Here is a 27,955-nt window from a genome sequence, read left to right on the forward strand (position 1 = left end):
CTGCTTGTGTTCTTGATGCTACAGAACACATCTGCCCTGGAGCGGATCTTGCGTGCAAAATTAATGGAGTACTTCAAATAAAAGTTTTGCACTGGAAAGAAGCTAAAGAGCTCCTAGCAGCTGAAAAGCCAGAAGCTCCTAGGTCACTCATTCAAGCTCAATTTCCCACGCAAGGGCTATCTGCCTTGTGACACAAAGCAGATCTTCTTGCAGATATCCTGCTTGTGAATAGCCCAGCACAGCCTGGAATTACCAAGGCAGAAACCCATGGACAAGGGACTACAAACCCAAGTTACCAAATCCTGTCAGTGTTTTTCTTCTGAGCAGCCTCTTGGCAGAGACATGGAGGTCTTTGAGCTTGTCTTTTGGCAGATGTCCAGAGACAACTAATTTTTCCAAAATCCCTTTCCAGCACATTTACACATGTATATGTACTGTAGCATTAAAAAAGAATTAATGGTAAGAAATGTAATGACTTTGTAATTTTGACACATTGTCATAATTTTTAGTACTAAGGATTTTTGGAGGCAGCCGGTAATATAATTCCAAATGCACTTTTGATCAAAACCAAAAAACACTATAAAATTCATGCTTAATAGACAACAGCATTTATTATCTTGGTTGTCGGGCATGTCCAGTTGGTAGTGGCCAAGGCAGGAAAGAGTATTCTTAATTTCTACATCCAGATAGAGAAAGGGAACCAAGTAACTCCGGGGAGAATGTACTTTCTAGCATGGTTTTATTGTTTGTTTGTTGTTTTCTTGGTCAGAAAATCCAAATGCTTCCAGTGGTCTGTAGGAGGAAAAGGAGGCTCTTATTGGTTTCCAAATCCACAAAAAGTATTGGTAGAAAGAATATAACTTGCCTTTTGGTTCACAGCAAATTCAAAGTAGCTCAACTGAGGTTTCAACTCCCTCTTGTGGGATAACACTGTCGTTTCATGAAGTGTTTTGTCAGACACAACAGAATGAGTTTATTCTGTTTGACTTTCTATCGCCACGTATTTTTACTTGCTAAAAATCCTACTCTGCATATTTTCACTGAAGGGATTTTTTAGTGCATAGAAATAACATTTTAACGAGGACCTCGCGCAGATCGGCTGCAGCGAGGGATCCTGGCAGGGAGACGGATGGAGCCAACCCCTAAATCCCGGCCGCCGCCCCCGATAACGCGGCACAGAGCCGTTTTTGGTCAGAGCCGCAACTCCGACCGCACACCCCCCTCCCCAAGCAGTCAGGAGCTGTGATTGTGTCTCCGCCGGCCCTGACGTGCTGAGGGCAAAGCCAGGGGTGACAGCAGCCAACCAACCCCCTGATGGTATAAAAGCAGTCCTTAGGGAGCGCTGCAACCCAGGAGCACCGCCAACAGGACGCGCAAACAGGACTAACTTGGGCAGCTAGCACAGGCAGTTTGCATGGGGCAGTTCAGGCAGGGTAGGGAGGAGCACAGGGAGGATCCTCTCCTCCCTTTCCCACCTCCCTTTTTCTTCTCCTCTCCTCTGGGAACTGTACATTTTATAACTTATAATTCACTGTGGTGGGCACCTGTCGCAGCAGTCGAGCTGAGGCAGCAACCCAACCTGAGGGGACACGGCCTCTCTGGGCTCATGTGGGCACCCAGGTGGATCCTCTGAGGGGTGATGTGACAGTCCAGACCAGAGACTGCGTAGAGCTCTGGAATCTGGAGGCCTCCCTGGGTCCTGAGGGAAGAGAGGGCTGTTGTGGGTGCAGGTGTGCCCTGCTCAAGGAGCTGCTTGAGAAGATGACCAGGCTGCAGTGAGAAATTGGCAGCCTGAGGGGCTCCTGGGAGACTCTGAGGGAGACGGATAGTCTTTTGAGGAGGTGTCAACTTGCCCATACTGAGACCTGGCAGCTCCCTTCAAAGTCCCTGCAAGGGGCAGTAGCTGATCCAGCTGCTCACCTGCAGGACAGAGAGCTTGACCGCCCATGAGAGGAATGAGGCTGGCCCCTTGTCTCTGCTCAAAGCAGAAGGAGGTGTCTGCCCCCAACACCCACTTTGCCACCAACCCCCACGGAGTCCCTGGGTAATAGATTCGAGGCTCTCAGGCAGGAAAAGGAAAAGGATGAGGGTCTGGACAGCAGTCAGAAACCTGGGCCATGACAAGCATGTTAAGAATGAGGGGAGTACCAAGCATAGGGAGCGGGGCCAGACAGGGCACTGCATCAAAACCAGTGCCACAAAAAAATGGCGGAGAGTCTTAGTGACTGGAGACTTCTTGCTGGGGGGGCACTGAGGCTCCCGTTTTCCATCCAGATAACCTCTCCAGAGAGGTGTGCTGTCCTCCTGGAGCACATGTCAGAAACGTTAGGAAGGCTTTGCCACAGCTTGTTAAACCAGAGGGCTAACATCCTCTTGTTGTCATTCAGGTTGGGTTCTGGAAAGCTGCAACAAGAAAAATGAGCAATCCTCCAGTTCAGCAAGTGGGGCACAAGCAAGCTCTCTGGACTGATTACCAGGGCTTTAAACTAGGTTTGACGGGGGAAAGGAGGGGAGTTGGAAGTGACAGAGGAGGGCTGGGGGATGTTGTCACTGCTGACTCTGATGAAGATAGTATGGAAAAACCTCTGAGTTGTCCCATAGGATCATCTGAGGGCTCCTCAGGGAAGGTAATGATCCTGATACCCCATCCCAAATCTTCTTCTTGTGCCTGTCTAGGGATAACTGAGCCTGCTGCTTCCCTAAAATGCCTAGATACCAATGCACGAAGCATAGGAAATAAACAGGATGTGCTCGAGATCTGTGTACAGTCGCGGGGCCATGATCTCATTGTGATCACCATGGAGCCATGGTGGGACAGCTCGCATGACTGGAACACTGTCATGGAAGGTTATGTCCTTTTTAAAAAAGACAGGCTGAGGAAGCATGGGGGAGGAGTTGCCCTTTCTGTGAGGGAGCAATTAGAGTGTACCCAGCTCCACCTGGGGGAGGGTGATGAACAAGTGGAGAGCTTGTGGGTGAGAATTAAGGGGCCGGCTGTTATGGGTGACACTGTTGTGGGGGTGTACTACAGGTCACCTGATCAGAAGGAGGAGGTCGACGAGGCCTTCTACAAGCAACTGGAAGTAGCCACGTGATCCTGGGCACTGGTTCTCATGGGGGACTTCAATTATCCAGACATCTGCTGGATGAGCAGCTCAGCCATGAACGTGCAGTCCAAACAGTTCCTTTGATGTGTTGAAGATAATTTTCTGATGCAGGTGGTGGAGGAACCACTGAGGCTGGGGGTGCTTTTGCACCTTGTTCTTACCAACAAGGATGGACTTGTTAGGGTTATGAAGGTTGGGGGCAGCTTGGGATGTAGCGACCATGAGACGGTGGAGTTCAAGATGGAACTTGGTGGAAGAAGTAAGGCAAAAAGTAGGATTGCCACTTTGGGTTTTTGGAGAGCCAACCTCGACCTCTTCTGGGACCTTCTTGGGGGTTTCTCATGGGCTAGATTGCTAGAAGGCAAGGGTGCTTGTGAGAACTGGGTGACATTTAAACAGTACTTCTTCGAAGCTCAGGATTGGTGCTTCCCTTAGAGTAAGAAATTGGGAAAGGGGGGCAGGAGACCTGTGTGGATGAACAAGGAGCTCATCGACAAGATAAAAAGGAAGAGGAAGGTCTATGAAATGTGGAAAAAGGGCCTGCCCTCTTGGGAGGAGTACAGAAGTGTTGTCAGGGCCTGAGGAACACGACAAGGAAGGCTAAAGCCCACCTGGAGGTGAACTGGAGGTGAAGCTTGCAAAAGAGATAAAGGATAATATATATATATATATATATATATATATATATATATATTTGTTAAGGTATGTAAACAGTAAAAGGAAGACTAGGGATAATGTGTGTCCCCTGATGAACGAGGGTGTCCTGGTAACGGGGGACGCTGAGAAGGCGGAGATACTGAATGCCTTCTTTGCTTAGGTCTTTCTTTCAAAGACTCGCCCCCTGGGACTCTTAGAGCCTGGAGGGAGGAGAAAGGATCTGGGAAGTAGAGATCTCCCCCTGCTTGACGAGGGAGTGGTTCGGAAGCGTCTGAGTGGGCTCAACGCACACAAATCCATGGATCCCGATGGGATGCATCCATATGTGCTAAGGGAGTTGGCAGAGGTGATTGCCGAACCATTCTCTGTCATCTTTGAAAGGTCCTGGAGAACAGGAGAGGTGCCTGAAGACTGGAGGATAGCCAATGTCACTCCAGTCTTCAAGAAAGGCAAGATAGAAGATCCAGGAAATTACAGGCTAGTCAGTCTCACCTCTGTCCCTGGAAAGGTGTTGGAACAGCTTGTTCTGGATGCCATCTCCAAGCAACTGGAAGAGAAGAAGGTTATGAGGAGTAGTCAACATGAATTCACCAAGGAGAAATCATGTTCAACCAACCATATTGCCTTCTATGATGGCATCACCAGCTGGGTAGATTGGAGAAGAGCAGTGGATGTCCTCTTTCTTCACTTTAACAAGGCTTTTGATACTGTCTCCCATTAAATCCTGCTAGCAAAGCTGAGAAAGTGTGAAAGGATATCCTGAGAAAGGATAGACAAGTGCGCAGCAAGGTGGGTTGAGAACTGGCTGACTGGCTGAGCACAGAGGGTGGTGATTGGCCATGCAGAGTCCATCTGGAGACCTGTGACTAGCGGTGTTCCCCAGAGGTCAGTGCTGGGTCTGGTCTTGTTCAACATCTTAATCAATGACCTTGATGAGGGAATAGTGTCCACCATCAGCAAGTATGCCAATGATACAAAGCTGTGAGGAGTGGCCAACATGCCAGAAGGCTGTGCTGCCACTCAGCGAGACTTGGACAGTCTGGAGAGCTGGACAGGAAGTAACCAAATGAGGTTTGACAAGAGCAAGCGTAGTCCTGCGCCTGGGAAGGAACAACTGCATTTATCAGTACAGGCTGGGGGATGACCTGCTGGAGAGGAGCTCTGTGGAGAAGGACCTGGGGGTCCTGGTGGACGACAGGTTGACCATGAGCCAGCAGTGTGCCCTGGTGGCCAAGAAAGCCAATGGGATCCTGGCGTGCATTAAAAGGAGTGTGGCCAGCAGGTCAAGGGAGGTGATCCTCCCCCTCTACTCTGCCCTGGTCAGGCCTCACCCGGAGTACTGTGTCCATTTCTGGGCTCCCCAGTACAAAAATACAGTGATCTCCTGGAAAGAGTCCAGTGGAGCGCCACAAAGATGATATGGGGCCTGAAGCATCTTCCCTATGAAGAAAGGCTGAGAGACCTGGGTCTGTTCAGCCTTGAGAAGAGAAGACTGAGGGGGCATCTTATTAATGTTTATAAGTACCTTAACTATGGGAGACAGTGGTATTTGGCCAACCTCTTTTCAGTGTTTTGTGGGGACAGGACAAGGGGCAATGGCCAAAAAATGGAGCCCAGGAAGTTTCGCACCAACATCCAAAAGAACTTCTTCACGGTGAGGGTGATGGAGCACTGGAACAGACTGCCCAGGGAGGTTGTGGAGTCTTCTTCTCTGGAGATATTCAAGACCCATCTGGATGCCTACCTGAGCAATCTGCTCTAGGGAACCTGCTTTGGCAGGGGGGTTGGACCCAATGATCTTTTGAGGTCCCTTCCAACCCCACCAATTCTGTGATTCTGTGAAATAGTCTCAGAAGGATGTAACACTTCCTGAGGGAGGTTTTATGCCAAATATTTAACATTCTTTTATACACAAATAGTGAATGCTGCCAGTCTGGGGAGGCACACCTTTTGTAATGTAATCTCAAAGTAAATGAAGACACAGATACCAAATTTTAAGTAGGAATGCTCTTCTTGTCTTGAAAAACCTCCTCCAATACATCCAACCATAAACTCGCATTTTTAAATTAGCACCAGTATAAACTGGCCCATAATGGCCAACCCTAGTAGTTACTTGGATTAATTTTCCACAACATTATAGAAAGCTTCCATTGTCTGAAGTTTTCTGAGGGTATTTTACACTTCTTTTTAACTACCATAGAGTATTTGACCCCTAATAGTATAAATCCCCAACCCAACCAACAATCCCATTTTTTTTTCCTTTTTCATCCCCTCCCTTATTTTACTGTTGCATTGCAAAGGTTAATGGGCAACTTACGGAAATAAATTAATTAGTTTTATGGTCAGGAAAGCTGTGGCTGTCAGGGTCCAAAGGTACCAGGAACTTTCTGAGTATCGCCAACAAATGTAAGCACCTGCATGCAGATTTCTTTAGGGTACAGCTGCATTTGTGGAAATGCAGGTTTGTATTTCTCATTAAAAAATACAGTAATTTCTTTGTCTTTTTATGTAGGGAGGACTTCTGAATATTTTCTTAGCTCTCTGTTTCTGGTAGGCGTTGTGTTGCGTTGTGCTGAGTTGAATTGCGTTGGTTGGTAGATATTTTCAGTTATTGTCTTGAAAGATTTCTTGGGATTATGTCTGGGAACTGCTGAACTCTGTTTTGTATGTATTTCTGAATGGTGAGCTGCTACCTGCAAGAGACGGTAAAAACTTCAACCATACTGTCCTATCTACCTGTCTTGAAGCCATGCTTTCTTTTACATTTGACTTCAGGCTCAAATAAAAGCAGATTAGCAGAGGGAAATCCACACTCTTGAAGTGAGATGTGGATGTCCTTTTGGTAAGACCCAGATGAGATTATTCATTAATAGCATGAAATGGGAGCAGATCCCTTAACTCACTCCTCCATTTTGTCTTCTTTCTTAGGTATAAGGCATTACTTTCATTTTTGATGTTCATAGTACTCTTTGCCCCTGCTTGTAGCTGGTGCATTCAGTGTGCAGTGTTTTTCTTCATTTTCAGGGTGTTCATTGCTGTCTTTACAATGACAATGGCACAACAAATGCAGTCATAATAGATGGCAGACACCTTAATTTTTTGATCCCATTTGTTTGTTTTCCTTTTTTTTTTTTTTTTTTTTTTCTTTCAATATATTGTGCTTTTTCCTTTCCTGTTTCCTCAAATCCCAGGCATCTCAGTTCTTGTATTTCCATCAGAATCTTAGCTATGATAAAAAAACAAAGTGAAAACTTTTCTCTAGGTACCTTGCCAGGAAAGGAAGACCTTAAAATGTGTGAAGGGTAAAAAATGAGTAATTTTTAAAAAGTTAAAAAAAAAAGTTGATAAAGCCAATCATAAATCTGTCAATGCCCTACATTCTTAATGGCTTTAAAAATAGACTACAATGCTCCTCAAAAAGTATAAAAAGTAGAACTCATATATATATATATAATATAATTCAGTTTCCTGCTCTCCTTTTACAGTCAGCGAAGAAAAATAGGCATCTCACAGTCATGGTATTTGTCTTTTTTCTCCCTTGAAAGTGACCTTACTGTGTGTTAAGTGATTAGTTGTCTTAGTCATTATAACCAAAGGAAATGCTGAAAATGCTCAGGGAAGTATGGATGGGCCAAAAGTAATGAGAAGTTCCATTTTACATTGCAAACAAACAAGCAAAACAAAACAAAACAAAGAACAAAATACATATAGATAGTGCATGTGGTGGGGAAGGGAGAAGAAAACACATGACCTACCAAGGAATATGGTGGTCTTCAAAGCAGAGCACTGTTTGTTTTACAAGGTTAAAGGAAGATCTGTCTTTTCCCTTACTCCCTCCCTCTTTCTCTTTCTCTCTCTCCCTCCCTCCCTCCCTCCCTTTGTCCCTTCTCTCTTTTTTTAAATTATGAGTTTTTAAAAGTTAATTTTTACTGTTTCCAAAGTGAAACATTCTTATTTGACTATATATACAGTTATATTTATTCTAATGATATCTATTTATAGTTTTATATCTATCTATACATACAGAAAGCAAGACAGGGTTTGGTTATATAAATATTGGAAATTTCTGCTTTAAATTCACGGTTAATTTACTTTTTTAAAAAATTATTTAAACAGTTTCATTTAAAATATCTAAGGAAAATAGGGTTATACTGTTTCCAAAGTGAAATATTTAATTTAGAAAATACCAATCCCAATATGTCTTTTTATTTAAAGAGTGTATTTATTTATTTATTTTAGATTATACTTTGTTAGGGATATTTATGGAAATCTATAATTAGGGATGGTCCCTCAAAACAAAAAAAGATGCCGGGCTTGAAATTTGAATGTCTTTAAAAACTGTTGACTTAATTTTCAAGTTTTAGTTTCAACAGCAACCACAAGAATCACAAGAGGGAGCCACAGATCAACAGCACTTCATCAGACTCAAATTGGGATTGCAGTATTCAATGGAGATTAGTTGGCATGAAAAAAAAAAGGCTTTTCAGTGTCCATACCATAGCTTTACATATCAAAATACGGCAGATTTTGTGTTCTGTTTTGTACCAATATTGTCTTTGCCCTTAACTCAAAAGAGTCATCCCAAGTCCTTTTACTAGTATGACTAATGAGAGGCATGTCTACCTGGCTCAGGAACTGCTCAATTCATAATCATCAACTGCTATCAGTGTTGGAGCATCTCCATGCAGCTCACAGGAGCAGTCATAGGACTGTTCTGGCCACTGCTTCACTTGGGTTGCAGTTAAGCATGTAAGTACTGTACATGAGCAGTCGACAAGATCTTACAGTGAAAGAGTGAATTTGGGTTGTAATTCAGCTATGCAGACCCCCACATCCTTTATTTTACCTTCAAACAGATTTTTTTTTCTACCATATAGGCATGGGACTCTCAGTCCAGCTGACAGCAGTCATCTTCATCTTGATGTTGGTATCTACATACCAGCCCATTGAAGGTAATTGAGCTCTGTAATAAGTACACTCTGTACTAAGTTTGTTTAAGAGACTATGAACACATTTGAATGGATGCCTCCTATGACTGTCTTCTCCTCTCCAGGAGGGCCAGGTTTAGATGATTTCTTTGGATTTCAGGGAGCACAGATGCGAATTCTAGAATTCAGTGTGCTCAAGTGCAGGCATTAAAACTGAGCATCTGAGAGCTCAGTTTTATCTAAGATACCTGTACAGTCAGCAGGAGGAGACAGGAGCTCAAAAAGTATAACATATCTTATGCTATCATCTTCCACATGAATGAAACACTGTGTGGTAAGTTCTGTTTCTCCACATTTTCTCTATAATTGCTTCCATGAGGTACTTATCTTTTAGATAGCTAAGATTTGATGAGATGAACATACTCAGATAACCTAGTGTTGTCAATACTGGGAATGGAGGTGCCAAAGTAATTTTGACTGGCAGTTGCATAGCTGGGATTGTTGCTGGTCATTTAAAATAGGGACAGTTTTTAATGACTTGTGCTTCAAAGGCATCCATGATCTTTTTTTTTTTTTTTTTTTTTTTTTTTTTTTTTTTTTTTTTATCCTGTGCTTTACAATCTGTCTTCTGCTTCTGATCAGAGCTGTGAGAGTACATGCTGATGTTATCTGATAAAGGCTGCATCTTCCATGGAGAAAGTGCTGTTAGGGCATTATAAATGCAAAACTTCTCACAGTGTTCTTCCCCTTACCCTGTAGAACCACTGAGATTGCTGTGCATGGCTCACCTGTTCATCTGTCTCTTGTAGGTGCTGGCCATGATCCCTTGCTTGTTGTGGATGATTACAAGGATGATGGTATTCGACTCAAATGTTTCTCTGAAAGGTTGTTTTCTCAAGTTCAGATGTTGTGGACAGACAGTAGAGGAAATAATATCACTGGAACTCCTCTCACTACTGGCACCAGCACTGCTAATGTCAGCAGCTCCATCGTTTTGAAACCAGGATCTGGAAACTCTGTGTCCTGCAAAATAATAGATAAACTGCTGAAAACATCAACAGAATCTTCAGTTGTCATTGCAGGTGAGAGTGAGTTTCTGGATTGGGAGGGAAAATAGTGAACTGATGTGTATAGACCAGATTGCTCCAGGAAAACAAATTTCCAGTGGAACAGAATTATCAGTTTCACACAAGTTTTCTTCTGTAATATATGTATAAACATATATATTTAACAAAACTGAACAGCTATAAGCTTCTGTAGGTCAGTGGCAAACTTTGTAAAAATATTAATGAAAATACCCTTCCGTGGGTGTGATCACGCCTGGGGAAAATGAACTTTTGTGATCAGGTGGTACCTAGTCTCACTTACAGGGATGGAGGAGGATTCAGTTCCCTTCCTCTCCCTTTCTCATATTTCCTTCCCTTTATTTTTCTATTAATATAATACTTAATGCAGTGGTTTGGTCAAATCTTTGCTGACATAATAAAATGACACAGGGATAAAAAAGTCTTGGTGAACTGCTCCTACAGGTGTCTAGGAATGAAGCATAGAGTCAATTTTATTTTGTTTCACTTTAGACATACAGTCAGAGTATAAAATTACTTTTTTTTTTCTTTACATTCAGTGGAGTTCAATAGGCTACTCCAAAACTTATTCAGACTGTAGTATGTGAAATTCCAATAGTAAATTGCCAGTTGTTGACAGATGGATGACTAGTTTCTTTGGAATAAGGCTAATCCTAGCAATTTTTCTTCTGTGCTTTCCAGTAAAGTGAAAATGTGGTCACAACACACAGTCATACATTTATAGCACAAGCAACTATCAACTATATTTTTAGCATCATTTATTTGAGCCTGAGGATACAAATTTTGAAAGATGTTGAGATCTCACAGAGATTTTTTTTTTGAACTTTTATTTTGGTAAGATAGGAGGCAAAGCCATAAACATTTATTGTTCTGGATTCTGATACACTTGAGGTTGTTTCCAGGCTCATGCTGATGTTCTGCCTAGTTTAAACTGGCCACTAGCCTATTGAAACCAAGCATCAAAGATGATCAGAGATAGCTACTGCTCTTCCTACTTCTTTACAGACAATGTTCCTTATCCACATGAATCTGATAGAATGCTAATAGTCAGTTATGCGAGTAAAATGATACTGATCGCCTTAAATAATTTGCAGATGTCTTCTTTCCTACCACCTCCCCTTGGCTGGCGGCTTTTGTTGTGATCCTACTCCTGAGTGTTTTCCTCGTTATTGCTGCATTTTATAAACTCAGAGGTAAGTTCTACTCTAGTGTTAAAGTGATGAATGTTTAGTACAATGTGGTTGAAAGACTGTGTCACCATGTCCAGTTATCTGGGGAGTGTACAGCATTATGAGCAATCACACTTGTGATTTTCCAGCCATAACTTGTTAATGTGTTTTTGATTACCTTCTATATTCATTTTTAAACAACTGTTCACTACTCCAACATCTTGGGGTTTAAATCTATACAATTACATTTGACAATATGAATCAACACATTACTGTAGTGAAATCATTGGTTCAACTTAATCTCATTACTGAAATACAGCAACACTCACAAAAATATATTAGTGTACCCAAATGTATCCACTGGTTTCATATATTTGCAAGTCATTTTATTGCTTTATATGCTGTTTCTAAGACAGTTCTAAAACATAAATCTGTTGCCAAGAAGTTTGCTAAGTCTGATATTTTTCTTTCAATATCACTAGTTTTATTCATTAAATTATGTGTGATTCCTCATGATTGTAATTGAAAATAAATGTAAATCAAGATATTTTGAAGACAATTTGTGTATTTACCAAACAGTACCCGTGACAACTATAGAATATGAAGTTTCATTTGAAAACATAGAAGTAGGCAAGGAGGAAAGCTTGATAACATTTTCTTTCTCCCTCCCTCCCCTTTCTCTCTCTCTCAGTGAACAATAAGGCTACAACTCGTGCATGTAAGTAATGTTAACGCTGCTTTTCATCATGAACACCTTGATACGTACAGCAGTATAGAACTAGCCAATGGTATAAACAATGGGGCTAATTACCTGTATTCCTAAAGCTGTTTTTGTTTTTTAATACTTCTGACTTACAGAAGAGAATAAGAATAAATCCAGTGGCTGTTTTATATTAATGGTAACTCCAGAGAAAAGAAAATACTTCTCTGCCATATTTAAGGGAATGGACTCCTACCCAGAAACTAAACTTAGAAAACTACATACAAACAAAAATGTTTTGGATGTTTAAAATTGGGAATATCTCTACAGAAACTTTAAATATTTCAGCAATGACTAAATACAAATAATATTTTTAATCCATTTTGCCAGTTTTAAAATGGTAAGTTTGTATGGCTTGTGAAGTAAAACTCAGTATATACTGACATCACAGAACAAACAAAAAAAGTGTGTTTATTGTGATGGTGCCTGAATACTGGAACCCACAGAAGCTGTGGAATCTCCTTCCTTGGAAACATTCAAAATCCAGTTGGACACAGCCCTGGGCCAAACTTGTTTGAACAGGGTGGGTGGACTAGGTGGCCTCAAGAGGTCCCCTTCCAAGCTCAGCTCTTCTGTGATTGCAAAAAGTGTCATTAGCTGCTGGTCCCTGAATTGCCATGAGTTTGAAACAGCAGAGAAAACAAGGTTAGATATCAAAATCTGTTTTGCACTTGATCTCTACTATTTTTGTTTCAAATATTGCAAGAAACAGGCTTAACTTGAGGAAACAAGGTTATTATTTTTGTTTCAGTCAATGACAGTACTGAAGTTCTTTAAAAGTGTCTATGAAAAATAATTTATTTTTGAAGTCTATTCCCTAGCATTGGGATACAACAAACAATTTATGTATATGTACAAATATGCATGCAAATACATACAAACATACATATACATATGTACATATACATACATACATATATATATGTATGTAAAATACATAAGTACAAATATACATGCAAATTGTTGTGGTTTAATCACTTCTGAGTAGTCTTTAAAACTGAATGTTTAGTGCTTGAGGAATTATTTTTAGGATTCAAACATAATTCTCTCTGTTCACAGTAAATGCACAAAAGGAGATTCAACAAGGTAAGTGTAACAGCTTTTTTATCTGTGATTTGTATCTATAAATCTCTCTGATCCTTTATAAACAGATAAAGGCTGAGCTCAGGAAGCATTAGTAGCTGTATTGCTTTTGCAAAGTAAAATTTAGAAATCATTAAATTAGCTTTCATATTGTACATTTAAAGGTAGTTGATGCCTACTGCAAAGACAATGATTAATTCATTGAAGTTTGATCTGGTAAGTATTTTCAGTCAGTATTAGAGCTTGCAAATTATTTGGTCAGTTAATTCAGAGAAATCGATTTAGGATTATGTTTCATGACAAATTTCAACTAGTAAGGAAATGTTTAAGCTTTAGAATCTCAAAAATAAATTTCTGTTCAGATCTCTTCATGAAAAACCTACGAGCTTTGTTACTAGGACTGCATTGTACAAATGTAGAGCAAGAAGATTTTTTTTACTCTTAAGAGCAAGTGTAGTGGGCATGCAGATTGTGCCAGAGATGTAGTAAAGTCAGCATTTATTTTGAGACTATTTTAGTACTCCTTAGGGTACCGCAGAGAAACATCAGTTATACCTTTTATAAAACCATAGTTAACACTATCTGGACATGGTTCAATTGCTTCAGTATAAGTACCAAGAACCATCCATTAGATGCCTGTTCTAAGGCTGTTCAATCACATTGTCATGAAAGGATGTTTTATTTATTCTATCCCTCCCCTTCTCCCCTAGTTAAGTCATCTTTAATACTTAATTTTACTTTAGTGATTTTCTTGAGCAGTCTTTTTGCTCCCACCTGAACATAATGCAGCCAAAATCTCTGGCTGTCTTGTAGCAGTTGAACAACTGCTCTCCCTCATCCCACTGTGAGGAGTGAACAAAAGGTTGTGTGGTGCTTAGCTGGTGTTTAAAATAAAATGGAAAGAAATTACTGTTTTAATACTTAAACATTTTTTTTCCAGATATAGATGATCTCAATCATCAACTGGGTAAGAGCATATTTTGATTTCTCTTTGTTATGCTACCTGTCCTACATGTATGTTTCCTTATTTTGTCAGCTAAACGACTACAAAAGCTACAGAAAGACTACTCAAGCTACAGGCCTCTCTATTTTCTTCAAGATTTCCTTGTTTATTCCCTTGCTGTTTTTGAATTTTGGTTTTGAGTATTCTTTAGTTAGAAGAATCCTCTATATTTCAAAACAATCTAGTATCATGAGAGAGGGCCCCTACGGAAAATGTCCTTCTATTTGAAACCCAGTTTTTTCAATTAAGTTGAAGATAAAAATACCAGATATCATTAATTCCACCTGGTTTTAGCCAATGGATTTTACAAATCTAGACTAATCTAATCATCTAGACTCCTTCTGCAGTATATAGAGGAAGAAGGGTATCTCCAGAGGACAATTTATCCCATCTCCTTTGAAAACCTACTTGTGTTTTATTTTATTCTTAACTTAGCATTAAGCCCCACTTCCATAAATGAACAAATTGTTTAACACCAAAATTCTCAGTGAAATTTTGTGAGTTTTCCTCTTGAGAAATGTATAGTTTATTGCTATTTCTGCTTTATTTTCGTTTCAGATGAGATGCAGAAGAATTTTCAGAAGGGTAAAATAACATTTTTTTTCTATTGTACATTTACTACGACACATTGTTCTTTTAACCATATCCTGAAAGATGCATTGCAGATGACCTCTCTAAAAAAATAGTGGTGTTTTATGCAATTTTGAATTGAGAAATGTTCTTAGAAGTTCTTATTTGCAAAGATTAACTCCCCTACTGCAACTAAAATATAATTTGAAAGTTGTGTTATGTTTGTATGTGTACATACAATCCCTCTTTTTATCTATAGGTATATAACTACAAGCACATTATTTAATACTAGAGAAAACTTATATATGAAGAATAATAGAGGCACTATATGAACAGATTAATTTTATATATAAAGTATTCTATAATGTGTGATAGTAGCATAATTCACCTGTTTTAGTCTTCCTAGCTTTTCATGGACTTTTAATTTTGTTTCTTTATAGAAATTGATGATGCAATGGAAAAAATTGGTAAGGATAATAAGTTAACTTTGAAATATCCTTAAAATTCATTTAAGTTATTTATGTTCAGAAATATTATTTTAGATCTGAACTGTGCAAATTTCTGAGGTCTTCCCCAGATTTGAGATCTGTCACAGCACTGCACTCTCTCTTTCATACTCTGAGGCATAGTTGTCCCTAAAAAAGTGTTTATCTGGCACAATCTTGGACTCTGGAATATCTGTTTCCACATCATGGGAATTTCATTTCAGTCAATTAAGGGTACAGTTTTTACTGTTGCTGAGCAGAAAACATATTCCTTCCTAACACATACTTTTGAAAACAGGAATAAAACATATATATGTATTTATATACAATTTGACTCTTGGACATGTAAAGCTCCTGTTTGTCATCTGACAGGATGTGGAAGTATGCCCACAGCTCTTAACAAGCAATTCAGCTCACCTGGGTAGTTATTTAAATTCTGGACATCAAGACTGAATCGGTACTCTTGGTTTTCTTATTGAGAGATGAAAATAGAGATACGACCAAGAGATAGGTGGTTGAAACAGCAAAGAAGAAACACTTTCTGATGTACCAGTCTCTTTCTCCTTACTTTACACAGCATGCAGGTGACTAGCATAGATTTAGATAACCTCTACACACGCAGTTACTCTAGCATCTCATACTCTAGCCATGTCATACTTAGCAATGTAGTATTGGAAATACTCATATTAGCAGATACGCTACAGAAGAGCTTTACCTTTCATAGGGATGATATAAATTTCTCTGTTTTTCAGACAAAGCAAGGATTGAACTGGGTGAGTTGAAATCTGAAAATTAATTTCATCAAATTTTAAATATTATTAAATATTTTCTATCAAAATGGAGCACTGGAACAAGTTGCTCAGAGAGGTTGTGGAGTCTCCCACCTTGGAAATATACAAAAGCCCTCTGAACATGGCTCTGGGTAGCTCTGTTTGAGCAGGGGGCTTGGACCAGATGGTCTCCAGAGTTCTCTTGCAACCTCAACCACCACACAGCTCCACAATCTGGAATATTAACACTCTGCAGTAATTTAAATTAACTCTTTTCTTTTCTTACAGAGTTCTGGAAAGCTCGTAGCAATGCAGGTAAGCTAAGTCTTGCCTACCATTAACCTCTTGTTCTTTCATGCACATACAAGAGTATCATTTGTGTTACGAAAAATTCACAGGCTATCATAATTTAGAGAAAATTTTAAGCTTGTTGGTCAAAATGAACACATAGGCTTTTGTAGGAGTCTCCCATTTACACAGTTCTCAGTGTTGTGAGTAGGGATAAATAACTTTTCAGCTAACTAGGACCTTTTAAAATGTTATGTACCTTCAAGAGGTTCAGCTTTGCATTTTACTTAAAAAGCCATTTGCCAGATGAATCTGACCAAAGGACTTTGATCCCCTTACTCTGAGTGCAGATGGTTTCATTAAGTCACAGTAAAACCAGAGAAAAGGTGTGCGCTGATGGATGTTATTTTTCCCATTCATTCATTTTTTTTTCTCACAAAACCACACTGTATATTTCTGGGTGTATATATATATTTAATTATTTTACAGTTTATTTTCTGTATTCATTTCCTTTGAGATTATAGTTTGCTTTTCTGAAACTCAGAAATAACTTTTTTTTTTTTTTTTTTTTTTTTTTTTTTCCTTTCTCAAGTTAATATCACTCTGGATCAGAAATACAAGCACCCCAGCCTCTGCATTAATGAGGAGAAAAATAGGGTGAAGTCCTCCATCCAGGAAGAGAATGCCCTCAAAATGATGGTGGCAGCTACTGAGGGCTTTTCAGAAAATGAACAAAATGAACATTACTGGGAAGTGGAGGTGGGAGACCAATCAGAGTGGGAGCTGGGAGTGGTGACTGAGGAGATTAGGAATGCACTTACGAGCAGCACAGTAAATTGTCTCCCAGGGGAGAACTTACTTAGTCTACAGTTTTCTCAGGGGAAATACATTTTAACTAATGAGAAGGATCTAAGAAATTGCAAGCAGTGCAGTGTGGTGGCTGTTTTCCTGGACCAAAAACGTAAAAAGCTTTCATTCTATGATGCTGAAGAAAAGAACTCTATTGGATCCATCTTTTACAACTTATCTGGGAAGCTGTACCCATTCTTCAGTCCAGGCTCTGATGGCAAATGGTTAGGAGTACGTCCTGTAAAGACTTTAAACCTATTACCCTCTCTTTGATGTTCTTCCACAGGGCCAGGAGATTAATAAATTAATAATGTGGTGAGTAAGAGAGGATGAAAAAGAATAAAGGAAGAAAAAAATAATTATCAGCTTTTAAAATCCTGGCATAGAAATAAATAGTCCCTGAAGTACTTCCTAGTGAGACATCTTGCAGTAAGAATGAATTTTGTAAAAACCCAAGCCTATCAAATGTTGCAATTACTGCCTGAATAAAATATAATATATATATATATATATATATATATATATATATATATATATATAAACAAAATAAACCATTATGGATCTCATAGAATCATAGAATATTCCGATTTGGAAGGGAGCCATAAGGATCATCAAGTCTAACTCCTGGCACTGCACAGGTCTACCCAAAAGTTTAGACCATGTGACTAAGTGCAAAGTCTAACCACTTCTTAAATTCAGAAAGGCTTGATGAAGTGACTACTTCATTGGGGAACCTGTTCCAGTGTGTAACCACCCTCTCGGTGAAGAACCTTTTCCTGACACCCAGCCTAAACTTCCCCTGCCTCAGGTTAACACCATTCCTGTGGGTCCTATCACCAGTGTTTACAGGTCACCTGCCTCTCCAATCCCCTTCGCGAGGAAGTTGTAGACCGCGATGAGGTCCCCCCTCAGCCTCCTCTTCTCCAGCCTGAACAGGCCCAGTGCCCTGTAGGCCCTTCACCATCTTCGTCGCCCTCCTCTGGACACTCTCCAACAGTTTCATGTCCTTTTTGTACTGTGGTGCCCAGAACTGCCACAGTACTCGAGGTGAGGCCTTGAGGAACCCCACTAGTGACCATTTATTGCAGTATTTATTGTAAATTCATTTTTAACTAATAAGCCCATTCATTCTGTTTACCAGGAAGGGTATTAATACCCTTAAAAACACATTAAATCGAATTAAACACATTAAAGTCAATTCCATACCTCAAGACTGCCTCGGCCAAGAAAGATAGAAGGGTAATTGTTGTAGGCAACTCCCTTCTCAGGGGAACAGGGGGTCCTAATTGTCGGCCTGACCCTACCTGTAGGGAAGTCTGCTGCCTCCCTGGGGCCAGGGTCAGGGACATAGCCAGAAAGCTTTCCAACCTGGTTTGCCCCTCTGATTACTATCCCCTTTTGATAGTCCCGGCTGGCAGTGATAATATTGAAGAGAGAAGCCTGAAAGCTATCAAATGGGACTTTAGGGGACTAGGACGGTTAGTGGATGGAGCAGGAGTACAGGTGGTGTTTTCATCCATCCCTACAGTAGCAGGGAGGGGTACAGAGAAGACACAGAAAGCCCACATGATAAATACGTGGCTCAGAGGCTGGTGCCAACACAGAATGTTTTTTTTTTTTGACCATGGGGTGCTTTACTCGGCACCCGGCCTGATGGCTGCAGACAGGTCCCACCTATCTCTAAGGGGAAAATGGAACCTAGCCCAGGAGCTGGCAGAGCTCATTGAGAGGGCTTTAAACTAGGTAAGAAGGGGGACGGGGCTGAAATAAGGCTTGTTGGAGGTGTTCCAGGAGGAATAATGGCTAAACCAGAGGAGAAGGCAATGGCCCAACTGAAATGCATCTACACTAATGCATGCAGCATGGGCAACAAACAGGAGGAGCTGGAAGCCATCATGCAGCAGGCAGGCTATGACTTGGTTGCCATCATGGAGATGTGGTAGGACCACTCTCATGACTGGAGTGCTGCAGTGTCTGGCTATAGGGTCTTCAGAAGGGACAGGCAGCACGGAAGGGGTGGTGGTGTGGCTCTCTATATCAGAGAGAGTTTTGATGTCATGGAACTTGAGGCTGGGAATGATAAGGTTGAATCCCTATAGGTTAGAATCAGTGGGAAGGCCAACAAGGCAAGCATCCTGGTGGGGGTCTGTTATAGACCGCCAAACCAGGATGAGGGGATGGATGAGGAGTTCTACAGGCAGCTGGCAGAAGTTGCGAAATCGTCAGCATTTGTTTTTGTGGGGGACATCAACTTCCCAGACATATCCTGGAAGCACAACACAGCCCAGAGAAAGCAGTCTAGGTTTCTGGAGAGCGTGGAAGATAGCTTCCTGACGCAGCTGGTTAGTGAGCCTGCCAGGGGAGGTGCCCCACTACATCTTCTGTTCATAAACAGAGGAGATGCGGTGGTCGGCAGCTGTATTGGGCAGAATGGCCAGGAAGTGGTAGAGTTCTCCATTCTTGGTGAAGTCAGGAAGGGGGTCAGTAAAACTGCAGTCTTGGACTTCTGGAGGGCTGACTTTGAACTGTTCAGGACACTGGTTGGTAGAGTCCCTTGGGAGGTGGTTCTGAAGGGCACAGGAGTCCAGAAAGACTGGGTGCTTTTCAAGAAGGAAATCTTAATGGCACAGGAGCGGTCTGTCCCCACGTGCCCAAAGATGAGCCAGCGTGGAAGAAGACCGGCCTGGCTGAACAGAGAGTTGTAGCTTGAGCTTAGGAGAAAAAAGAGAGTTTATAATCTTTGGAAAAGAGGGTGGGCCACTCAGGAGGACTATAAGGATGTTGCGAGGCAGTGCAGGGACAAAATTAGAAAGGCCAAAGCTCATCTGGAGCTCAAAATGGCTACTGCCCTTAAAGATAACAAAAAAATGTTTTTATAAATACATCAACACAAAAAGGAGGACTAAGGAGAATCTCCATCCTTTAGTGGATACAGAGGGAAACTTGGTTACAAGAGAAGAGGAAAAGGCTGAGGTGCTTAATGCCTTCTTTGCCTCAGTCTTTAGTGGCATGAGCAGTTGTTCTCTGGATACCCAGTACCCTGAGCTGGTGGAAGGGGATGGGGAGCAGAATGTGGCCCTCATAATCCATGAGGAAATGGTTGGCAACCTGCTTGGATGTATGCAAGTCAATGGGGCCGGATGGGATCTACCCGAGGGTATTGAGAGAACTGGCAGAGGAGCTGGCCTAACCGCTTTCCATCTAAAAGAAGGGCTGGAGGGTATACCTGGGGAACTACAGGCCTGTCAGTTTGACCTCAGAGCCAGGGAAGCTCATGGAGCAGATTATCTTGAGTGTCGTCACGTGGTACGTGCAGGGCAAGCAGATGATCAGGCCCAGTCAGCATGGGTTTATGAAAGGCAGGTCCTGCTTGATGAACCTGATCTCCTTCTATGATAAAGTGACACTCTGGGTGGATGAGGGAAAGTCTGTGGATGTGGTCTACCTTGACTTCAGTAAGGTCTTTGACATCGTTTCCCACAGCATTCTCCTCAAGAAACTGGCTGCTCATGTCTTGGACTGGCGTATGCTTCGTTGGGTTAAAATCTGGCTGGATAGCCGGACCCAAAGAGTTGTGGTAAATGGAGTCAAATCCAGCTGGAGGCCAGTCACTAGTGGAGTCCCCCAGGGATCAGTACTGTGGCCACTTCTCTCTAATATGTTTATTGATGATCTGGATGAGGGCATCAAGTGCACCCTCAGTAAGTTCGCAGATGACACCAAGTTAGGTGCATGTGTCGATATGCTCGAGGGTAGGACCCTGAGAGGGTAGGAAGGCTCTGCAGGAGGATCTGAAAAGTCTGGACCAATGGGCTGAGGCCAACTGCATGAAGCTCAACAAGGCCAAGTGCCAGGTCCTGCACCTGGGGAACAATAACCCCAAGCAGAGCTACAGGGTGGGAGATGAGTGGTTGGAAAGCTGCCTGGCAGAGAAGGACCTGGGAGTATTGGTTGATAGACAGCTGAATATGAGCCAGCAGTGTGCTCAAGTGGCCAAGATGGCCAACAGCATCCTGTCTTGTATAAGACACAGTGTGGCCAGCAGGGCTAGGGAAGTGATTGTCCCCCTGTACTCGGCTCCGGTGAGGCCGCACCTCAAGTAGTGTGTTCAGTTTTGGGCCCCTCACTAAAAGAAGGACATGGAGGTGCTTGAGAGAGTCCAGAGAAGGGCTACGAAGCTGGTGAGGGGTCTGGAGAACAAGTCTTTTGAGGAGTGGCTGAGGGAGCTTGGAATGTTTAGCCAGGAAAACAGGAGGCTCAGGGGCATGTGGTGGTTTTACCCTGCTGGGCAGCTAAAGCCCACAACTGCTCTCTCACTCCCCCTCCTTTAGATGAGGTGGGGGAGAAGTAAAGCAAAGAACAACTCACGGGTTGAGATAAGGATAATTTAATTAAAGGGAAATAATAATAATAATTAAATAAAGATTATTATGAACGAAACAATTTAACTAAGGGGAAATAAAAAGGGAAAGGGGAAAAGGGAGGGGAAAAGGGAAAAATAAAAACAAGTGAGGAAAAAAAACAAATAAAATAAATGAAAGCTATGTGGAAGTGCAGAGGAAAGAAATTACTCTCTGCTTCCCACAAATGAGCGATGCTTGACCACATCCTTGAAGCAGGGCCTCAACGCACATAGCCGGTGTTCAGGAGGAGGACCGCCATTTTCACAACGAGAGCCCACCCCTCCCCTCTTCTTCCTGTTTCCTCCTTTTATTGCCGAGTGTGACATCATATGGTATGGAATATCCCTTTGGTTGGTTTAGGTCAGTTGCCCTAGTGATGTTTCTCTTCTCACTTTTTGCCCACCCCCTAGGAGAGTTAGAGAAAGGCCTGATGCTGTGCCACTGCTGCTCAGCAGTAGACACAACACTGGTGTGATAACACTGCTGTTCCAGCTACTGTACGGCACTGTATGGGCTGCTGCAGGGAAAGTTAGCATTCCAGCCAGACCCAGTACAGGGTGACCCTAGTGCTCTCTATAGGTACATTAAAGGAGGCTGTAGTGGTGGGGATTGGTCTATTCTCCCACATGCCTGGTGACAAGACAATGGGGAATGGGCTAAAGTTGTGCCAGGGGAGGTTTAGGTTGGATATTAGGAAGAACTTTACCGAAAGGGTTGTTAGGAATTGGAATGGGCTGCCCAGGGAAGTGGTGGAGTCACCATCCGTGGAGGTCTTTAAAAGATGTTTAGATGTAGAGCTTAGTGATATGGTTTAGTGGAGGACTTGTTAGTGTTAGATCAGAGGTTGGACTAGGTGATCTTGGAGGTCTCTTCCAACCTAGACAATTCTATGATTCTGTGATTCTGAAATTTCTAATTTTATACAGAACCAGAAAAGTACAAATATCAAACAAATTGTGAACTATGAAATGGAAGACCCCATTTTGGAGTTCTGCTTATAAGTAATATTAAGTGATGAAGGTGAAATCCACAGATTACATACTGGATATGATAAAACTACTGGTAGTGATGAAACTCACATGCAACTGCTTGTATGTAAACAATTGGTAAAGATAGTTTGACCTAAGGAACAATAGACAACAGTTAGATTCTGCTGCCTGAATGTGAAAGCCTAATGCAATCTGATTTCCCAATGGGGCTGTCTGAAAATAAGATTTATGGGAATCTCTGTCCTGGAGTAGCAGCTGAAGAAGAGGGAAGATAGAACATGGCTTGTAAATGGCAATAGATGTCTGTCTTCAGGCAAATGAATGACATCACATTCTAGTTACAATCAGTAGAGAATGTAGGCACCTAGAATTAAATTACCAAGTTTGCAAGCTCAGTATCACTTCTAATTCAGAGTGGGGCTGCATCAACATTAAAAAAGAGGGTAGCTCAGTCTTAATACTTAGTTCAGTTTAAAACTCTCATGAATAACATTTGTGTGAATAACTGAAAGGTCAATCAGCGTATTGTGTCAGTGTCGTGAGATGTGTCCAGGTAAAACAACATGGCCTTCTTACTCAAAGTCACCAGTGCCTTTGAAAAATGACCAACTGAGAAATGAGAAATATACATTAAAGCAGAGGAAAAGGACCAACCTGTGAATGTGTTGTTATCCTCCAAACTGTCTTTGAGGAATGTTGCATACCTTGTGTATTTTATACTTTTAAAATAAATACTGGATTCTTTCAAGTCATGGCATAATCCATAATTGCTCATTTAAAGTAGGCATAGCCTTTCTGTTAATCCAGATGACCCAAGGTATTGTGAATTTCATAGGTAACTGCCATGGGGCCATAAATGTGTGTTGATTAAGAGAGGATTAGAGGACAAGATTGTTGGAGATAAGGTAGATTACCAGTGCAAGATAATGATCAGCCTGGCAGTGAGAGGTGCTAGAACAGAGGGAAGCATCTTTAAAAGACCCACTTGATAAACCTGTGATCTCATCCTTTGGAGGCCACAGTTTCCTGAGATCAGCTCTTTATTCTGACTGCAGCTGAAAAAATATATTTTTTCTCACTGTACCCTTGTTATGGATTGGCATATTTCCATGCTTCCTACATCCCAAAGGATGAAGGTTGGGAATGAGAAAGCACTTCCATATTTATTGGCAGCTAAGTTTGTTTAAACAACTTAGATGAATAATTTTATAAATGAATCTTGCTCTTTACTTTTAGTCAATGCGAAGTCTTACCCACTCCCTTGGCTGTAGGTTCCTCTGCATTACTAAGTTAGAAGTCAGAAATAGAAACTACTGCAGAAAAATAAAACAACCTACAAATGCTGAACTTCACCTCAATGTGCTAAGCAGTGGTTGGTTGAACGTGGCCGGCAGCTGAGCATCAAACAGCTGCTCACTTGCTCTCAGGAGAGAAAATAAGAAGAACTATGTTAGGAAGAACTTCTTTACCGAAAGGATTGTTAGACATTGGAACAGGCTGCCCAGGGAAGTGGTGGAGTCAACATCCCTGGAAGTCTTTAAAAGACGTTTAGATGTAGAGCTTAGGGATATGGTTTAGTAGGGACTGTTAGCGTTAGGTCAGAGGTTGGACTCGATGATCTTGAGGTCTCTTCCAACCTAGAAATTCTGTGATTCTGTGATTCTGTGAACAAAAGCTGGTGAAGGATCTAGAACACAAATCCTATGAGGAACCGCTGAGGAACTGGGGTTATTTAGTCTGGAGAATCATAGAATCATAGAATATCCTGAGTTGGAAGGGACCCACAAGGATCATTGAGTCCAACTCCTCGCAACACAGGTCTACCCAAAAATTGAGACCATATGACTAAGTGCAGTCTAAATGCTTCTTAAACTCCAACAGGCTTGGTGCCATGACTATGTCCCTGGGGTCGTAGTGATAGAAAATGTTTTAAAATATAAGTGAAGGTGCCTTCTTATAGATTGCAAGATCACCACCATCCAAGTGGCATTCTGTTGGTCTGTTGTCTTCAAAGATGTGGTGGAGAGGGTCCCTTGTGTTTTGAAAAAGCACTGTCTTCTTATAGTTTCCCCTCATGGTCTTTTTACCTAGTTTCTAGGTAACTGCACATAGCCAGTTCATCATTATGCATATTCTTATTTCTGACTGGTTGAGACTACTGTCACTGGGCAGGGAGACCTCCAGTGCCATGTGCCCAGCACATCGCATACTGGCATTTTTCTCCTGCCCATGCATTCCAGTCTGTTCAGGTGCTAGGCAATCAAGAAGAGATGTCCTAGCCATATGGATACATTGCTAGGCAGAAAACTCTGCAAACAATGAGGCTGAGCACGTGTCATCTTCCACAGATATTGTATGTAACTGTGTCAAAAGACTTACAGAAGTCCAGATTGATGACATTGGTTGGTTTTACATTATTGACTGATGCAGTCACTCCATCACAGAAGGCCACCAGATTGGTCAGGCATGATTTTCCCTTGGTGAAGCCATGCTGGCTGTCTCAGATCACCTCCTTGTCTTGCATGTGCATTAACATTGCCTCCAGGAGGATCTTTTCCATGATCTTGCCAGGCACAGAGGTGAGGCTGACCAGTCTGAAGTTCCCTGGGTCTTGTTTTCTACCCTTTTTAAAAACGGGAGTGATGTTTCCCTTTTTCCAGTCACTGTGGACTTTGCCCGACTGCCAGGACTTTTCACGTATGATGGAGAGAGGCTTGGCAACTCCATCAGCCAATTCTCTCAGGATCCTGGGATGCATGTCATCAGTCCCATTGACTTGTACTTTAGTTTCATCAGGTGGTCCTGAACTTGCTCTTTACTTACAGTGGGAGGGAATTTGCTCCCACAGACCCTGCCTGGAGATCTGGGGACTTGAAAGATGTGGGAAGCCTGACTGACAGTGAAGGCTGAGGCAAAGAAATTGTTAAGTACCTCTGCCTTCTTCATGTCTGTTGTTACTGGTTCTCTGTCGTTTGTCAGAGGTAGTATGCTCTCCCTAGTTTTTCTTTTGTGGCCAATGTACCTGTACAGGCCCTTCTTGTTATTCTTTGCATCCCTTGCTGTGTTTAGTTCCATTCGTGCCTTGCCTTTCCTGTTGCCATCCCTGCACATCTGGACAGTGTTTCTGTACTCTTCCCAGGGAACATGGCCCTGTTTCCACTGTCTGTGCATTTCCTCCTCTTGCCTAAGTTTTACCAGTAGGTCCTTGTTCAGCCATGTCAGTTTCCTACCTTCCCTGTTTGATTTATTACATATGGGAATAGAGAGCTCTTGCACTCCTAGGTAAATATTCTTAGAGTTGTCAGCTCTGATCAGATCCTTGATCCCTAGGGATCCATGGGATCTCATCCACCAATACTTTGAATAGCATGAAATTCACTCTTCTGAAGTTCAGGGTCCTGACTTTGCTCTTAGCCAGGCCCATATCCCTTGAGATCACAAACTGAACCAGGGCATAGTCACTGCAACCCAAGCTTCTGCCAGTCCTTAACCTCTTTAATAAGCTCTTCCACATTGGTGAGCACCAGGCCCAGTAATACTTCTCCTCTGGTTGGTTTGTGTAATACCTGAACAAGGAAATTGTCCTCAATTGAGACAATTCTCTTGTCCTCCAGGAGTCTCTTGGATTGCTTCCTTCCTACTGTGTGGCTTTCCCAGCAGACATCTGGGTGGTTGAATTCCCCCAGGAAGATGAGAGCCTGTGAGCACAATGCTTCTTGCTGTTAGAAAAGAATGCTTTATCCACAGGCTGATTGCGCAGCCTGTAGTAGACTGCAACCACAAGGAGTCCTTTGTTGGTCTAGTCCTTGGTTATTACCCACAGGCTTTCATCCTGCTCATGGCTGTTTCACAGAGGGAAATTTTCACAATCTATCCATTTCTAAACATAGAGGGCAACACCCACACCCTTCCTTCCCCGTCTATCTCTCCTGTAAAGCTTGTAGCCTAGCATTCCAATGTTCCAGCTGTGTGATTCATCCCTCCACTTTTCTATGATAGCAATCAGATCATAGACCCCCTAAACCCTCAATAATGCAGCGCAGAGTTGTTTTGTCAGAGCTTAAGCCCCCTGCCCTGAGCAGGTGAGAGCTGTACTTGTGCTGCTGTGAGTGCTGACGGGGATGAAGGTGGAGCCGGGGTGACAGCAGCCACCCCCTGATGGCATAAAAGCAGGGCTTAGGGAGAGCCATGACCCAGGAGCGTAGTAAACAGGACAGGTGACAGGCAGACAGTTTGCGTGGGGCAGGGATGAGCGCGGGGCAGGGAGGAGCGCAGGGAGGATCCTCTCCTCCCTTTCCCACCCCTTTTTCTCTTCCTCTCCTCTCCTCTGGGAACTCTGCCTCTTATAATTTAAAATTCACCATGGTGGGCACCTGTTGCAACGGCTGGTCCATGGCAGCAACCCAGCCTGAGGGGACGCGGCCTCTCTGGGCTCATGTGGGCACCGAGGTGGATCCCCTCTGAGGGGTGAAGTGGCAGTCCATATGGGAGACTGTAGGGAGTTCCAGAATCTGGAGCCCCCCCTGTGTCCTGAGAGAAGAGAGGGCTGTTGTGGGTGCAGTTATGTCCTGCTCAAGGAACTGTTCGAGTAGATGGCCAGTCTGCAGCGAGAAATTGGCAGCCTGAGGGGCTTCTGGGAGTCTCCAAGTGAGAAAGACAGGAGGTCTCAATCTACCCCTACTGAGGCCCAGCAGCCCCCTCCTAAGACCCTGTGAGGGGTAGTAGCTTATCCTGCTGTTTACCTGCAGGACAGAGGGCTTGACAGCTCACGAGACGAAAGGGGCTGGACCCTCATCTCTGCTTGAAGCAGAAGGAGGCATCTGCCCCCAACGCCCATGGTGCCACCAACCCCCACAGTGTTCCAGAGAGAGGGAGTTAGGTGAATTTTATCAAGTAGAGACAGAGTGCTGACAGTATTAAACTAGTGGATGCTACTTAGTGTCTTTGCTAAATATTGTTCATTGTGCAAATTAATTAAAGAAAAAAGCTTTGGGCCCCTTACCAAAGTTAGTGTCTTGGTAAGAGTGTGAACCTATATTAAGAAACTGGCAGAAACTGGTGCTGCGAGTGGACAAGAGCAAAGGAGCAACTGAGTCGGTGCAGAGACAAGAGGTCAGCCAGTGGTGACGAGGAAGACTCACCAACTTTCATGCTCACAGCCCCTGGCAACCACTACCAGGAGACACTGCGCTAATGCAGACAGGAAGAGCTTATGGAAATGACTTCTTAACTAATTTTAATATGAAGCAGGGGCAGGTTATGAATATGTATAGACACATTGTGAAACTTCATGCATATGTAACTCTGCTGCATATGACCTTGGAAGTTGCTGCATCAGGCACGCACGACTTTGGTAGGACTACCCCCCGTGCTGCCCAGCGCTGAATAAACATGCCTACTTTACAATCTTACTGATTGTGGTGTCTGTTTTCTGCAAGTCATCCCTGGGTAATAGATTTGAGGCTCTCGGGCAGGAAAAGGAAAAGGATGAGGGTCTGGACAGCAGTCAGAAACCTGGGCCCCGACAAGCATGTTAAGAATGAGGGGAGTACCAAGCATAGGGAGCGGGGCCAGACAGGGCACTGCATCAAAACCAGTGCCACAAAAAAAGGGCGGAGAGTCTTAGTGACTGGAGACTTCTTGCTGGGGGGCACTGAGGCTCCATTTGCCATCCGGATAACCTCTTCAGAGAGGTGTGCTGTCTTCCCGGGGCACGTCAGAGACGTTAGGAAGACTTTGACACAGCTTGTTAAACCAGAGGACTACCAATCTCTAGTTGTCATTCAGGTTGGGTCCTGGGAAGCTGCAA

The 27,955-nt window shown here is 42.6% G+C and overlaps 1 protein-coding gene and 1 long non-coding RNA gene across 3 annotated transcripts in view; both read left to right on the forward strand.

Annotated features, from left to right (window-relative positions):
- The first annotated feature begins 1,588 nt into the window (after window positions 1-1,588).
- Window positions 1,589-27,191, forward strand: LOC311425514. Its single transcript, XR_014686361.1, has 2 exons — window positions 1,589-1,620; window positions 26,596-27,191. It is a non-coding gene; the product is annotated as an uncharacterized lncRNA (long non-coding RNA).
- LOC311425471 (butyrophilin subfamily 3 member A3-like) overlaps window positions 6,148-27,955 on the forward strand; it is a 151,409-nt gene continuing 129,601 nt past the window's right edge. The window contains exons 1-12 of one of the 2 annotated variants that reach the window (XM_084501360.1): window positions 6,148-6,225; window positions 8,642-8,716; window positions 9,502-9,774; window positions 10,872-10,970; window positions 11,638-11,664; window positions 12,766-12,792; window positions 13,730-13,756; window positions 14,351-14,377; window positions 14,803-14,829; window positions 15,600-15,620; window positions 15,906-15,932; window positions 16,498-22,810. In XM_084501360.1, coding sequence (XP_084357486.1) covers window positions 6,183-6,225; window positions 8,642-8,716; window positions 9,502-9,774; window positions 10,872-10,970; window positions 11,638-11,664; window positions 12,766-12,792; window positions 13,730-13,756; window positions 14,351-14,377; window positions 14,803-14,829; window positions 15,600-15,620; window positions 15,906-15,932; window positions 16,498-17,027 — 1,203 coding nt within the window. In that variant the 5' untranslated portion in view covers window positions 6,148-6,182 and the 3' untranslated portion in view covers window positions 17,028-22,810. Of the gene's footprint in view, window positions 6,226-8,641; window positions 8,717-9,501; window positions 9,775-10,871; window positions 10,971-11,637; window positions 11,665-12,765; window positions 12,793-13,729; window positions 13,757-14,350; window positions 14,378-14,802; window positions 14,830-15,599; window positions 15,621-15,905; window positions 15,933-16,497; window positions 22,811-27,955 lie in introns of those variants that run through there. The other variant, XM_084501361.1, reaches the window with a different exon arrangement.

The sequence above is a fragment of the Aythya ferina genome (genome assembly GCF_964211825.1).
Source record: "Aythya ferina genome assembly, chromosome: 31".
In the NCBI taxonomy this organism is placed as follows: domain Eukaryota; kingdom Metazoa; phylum Chordata; class Aves; order Anseriformes; family Anatidae; genus Aythya; species Aythya ferina.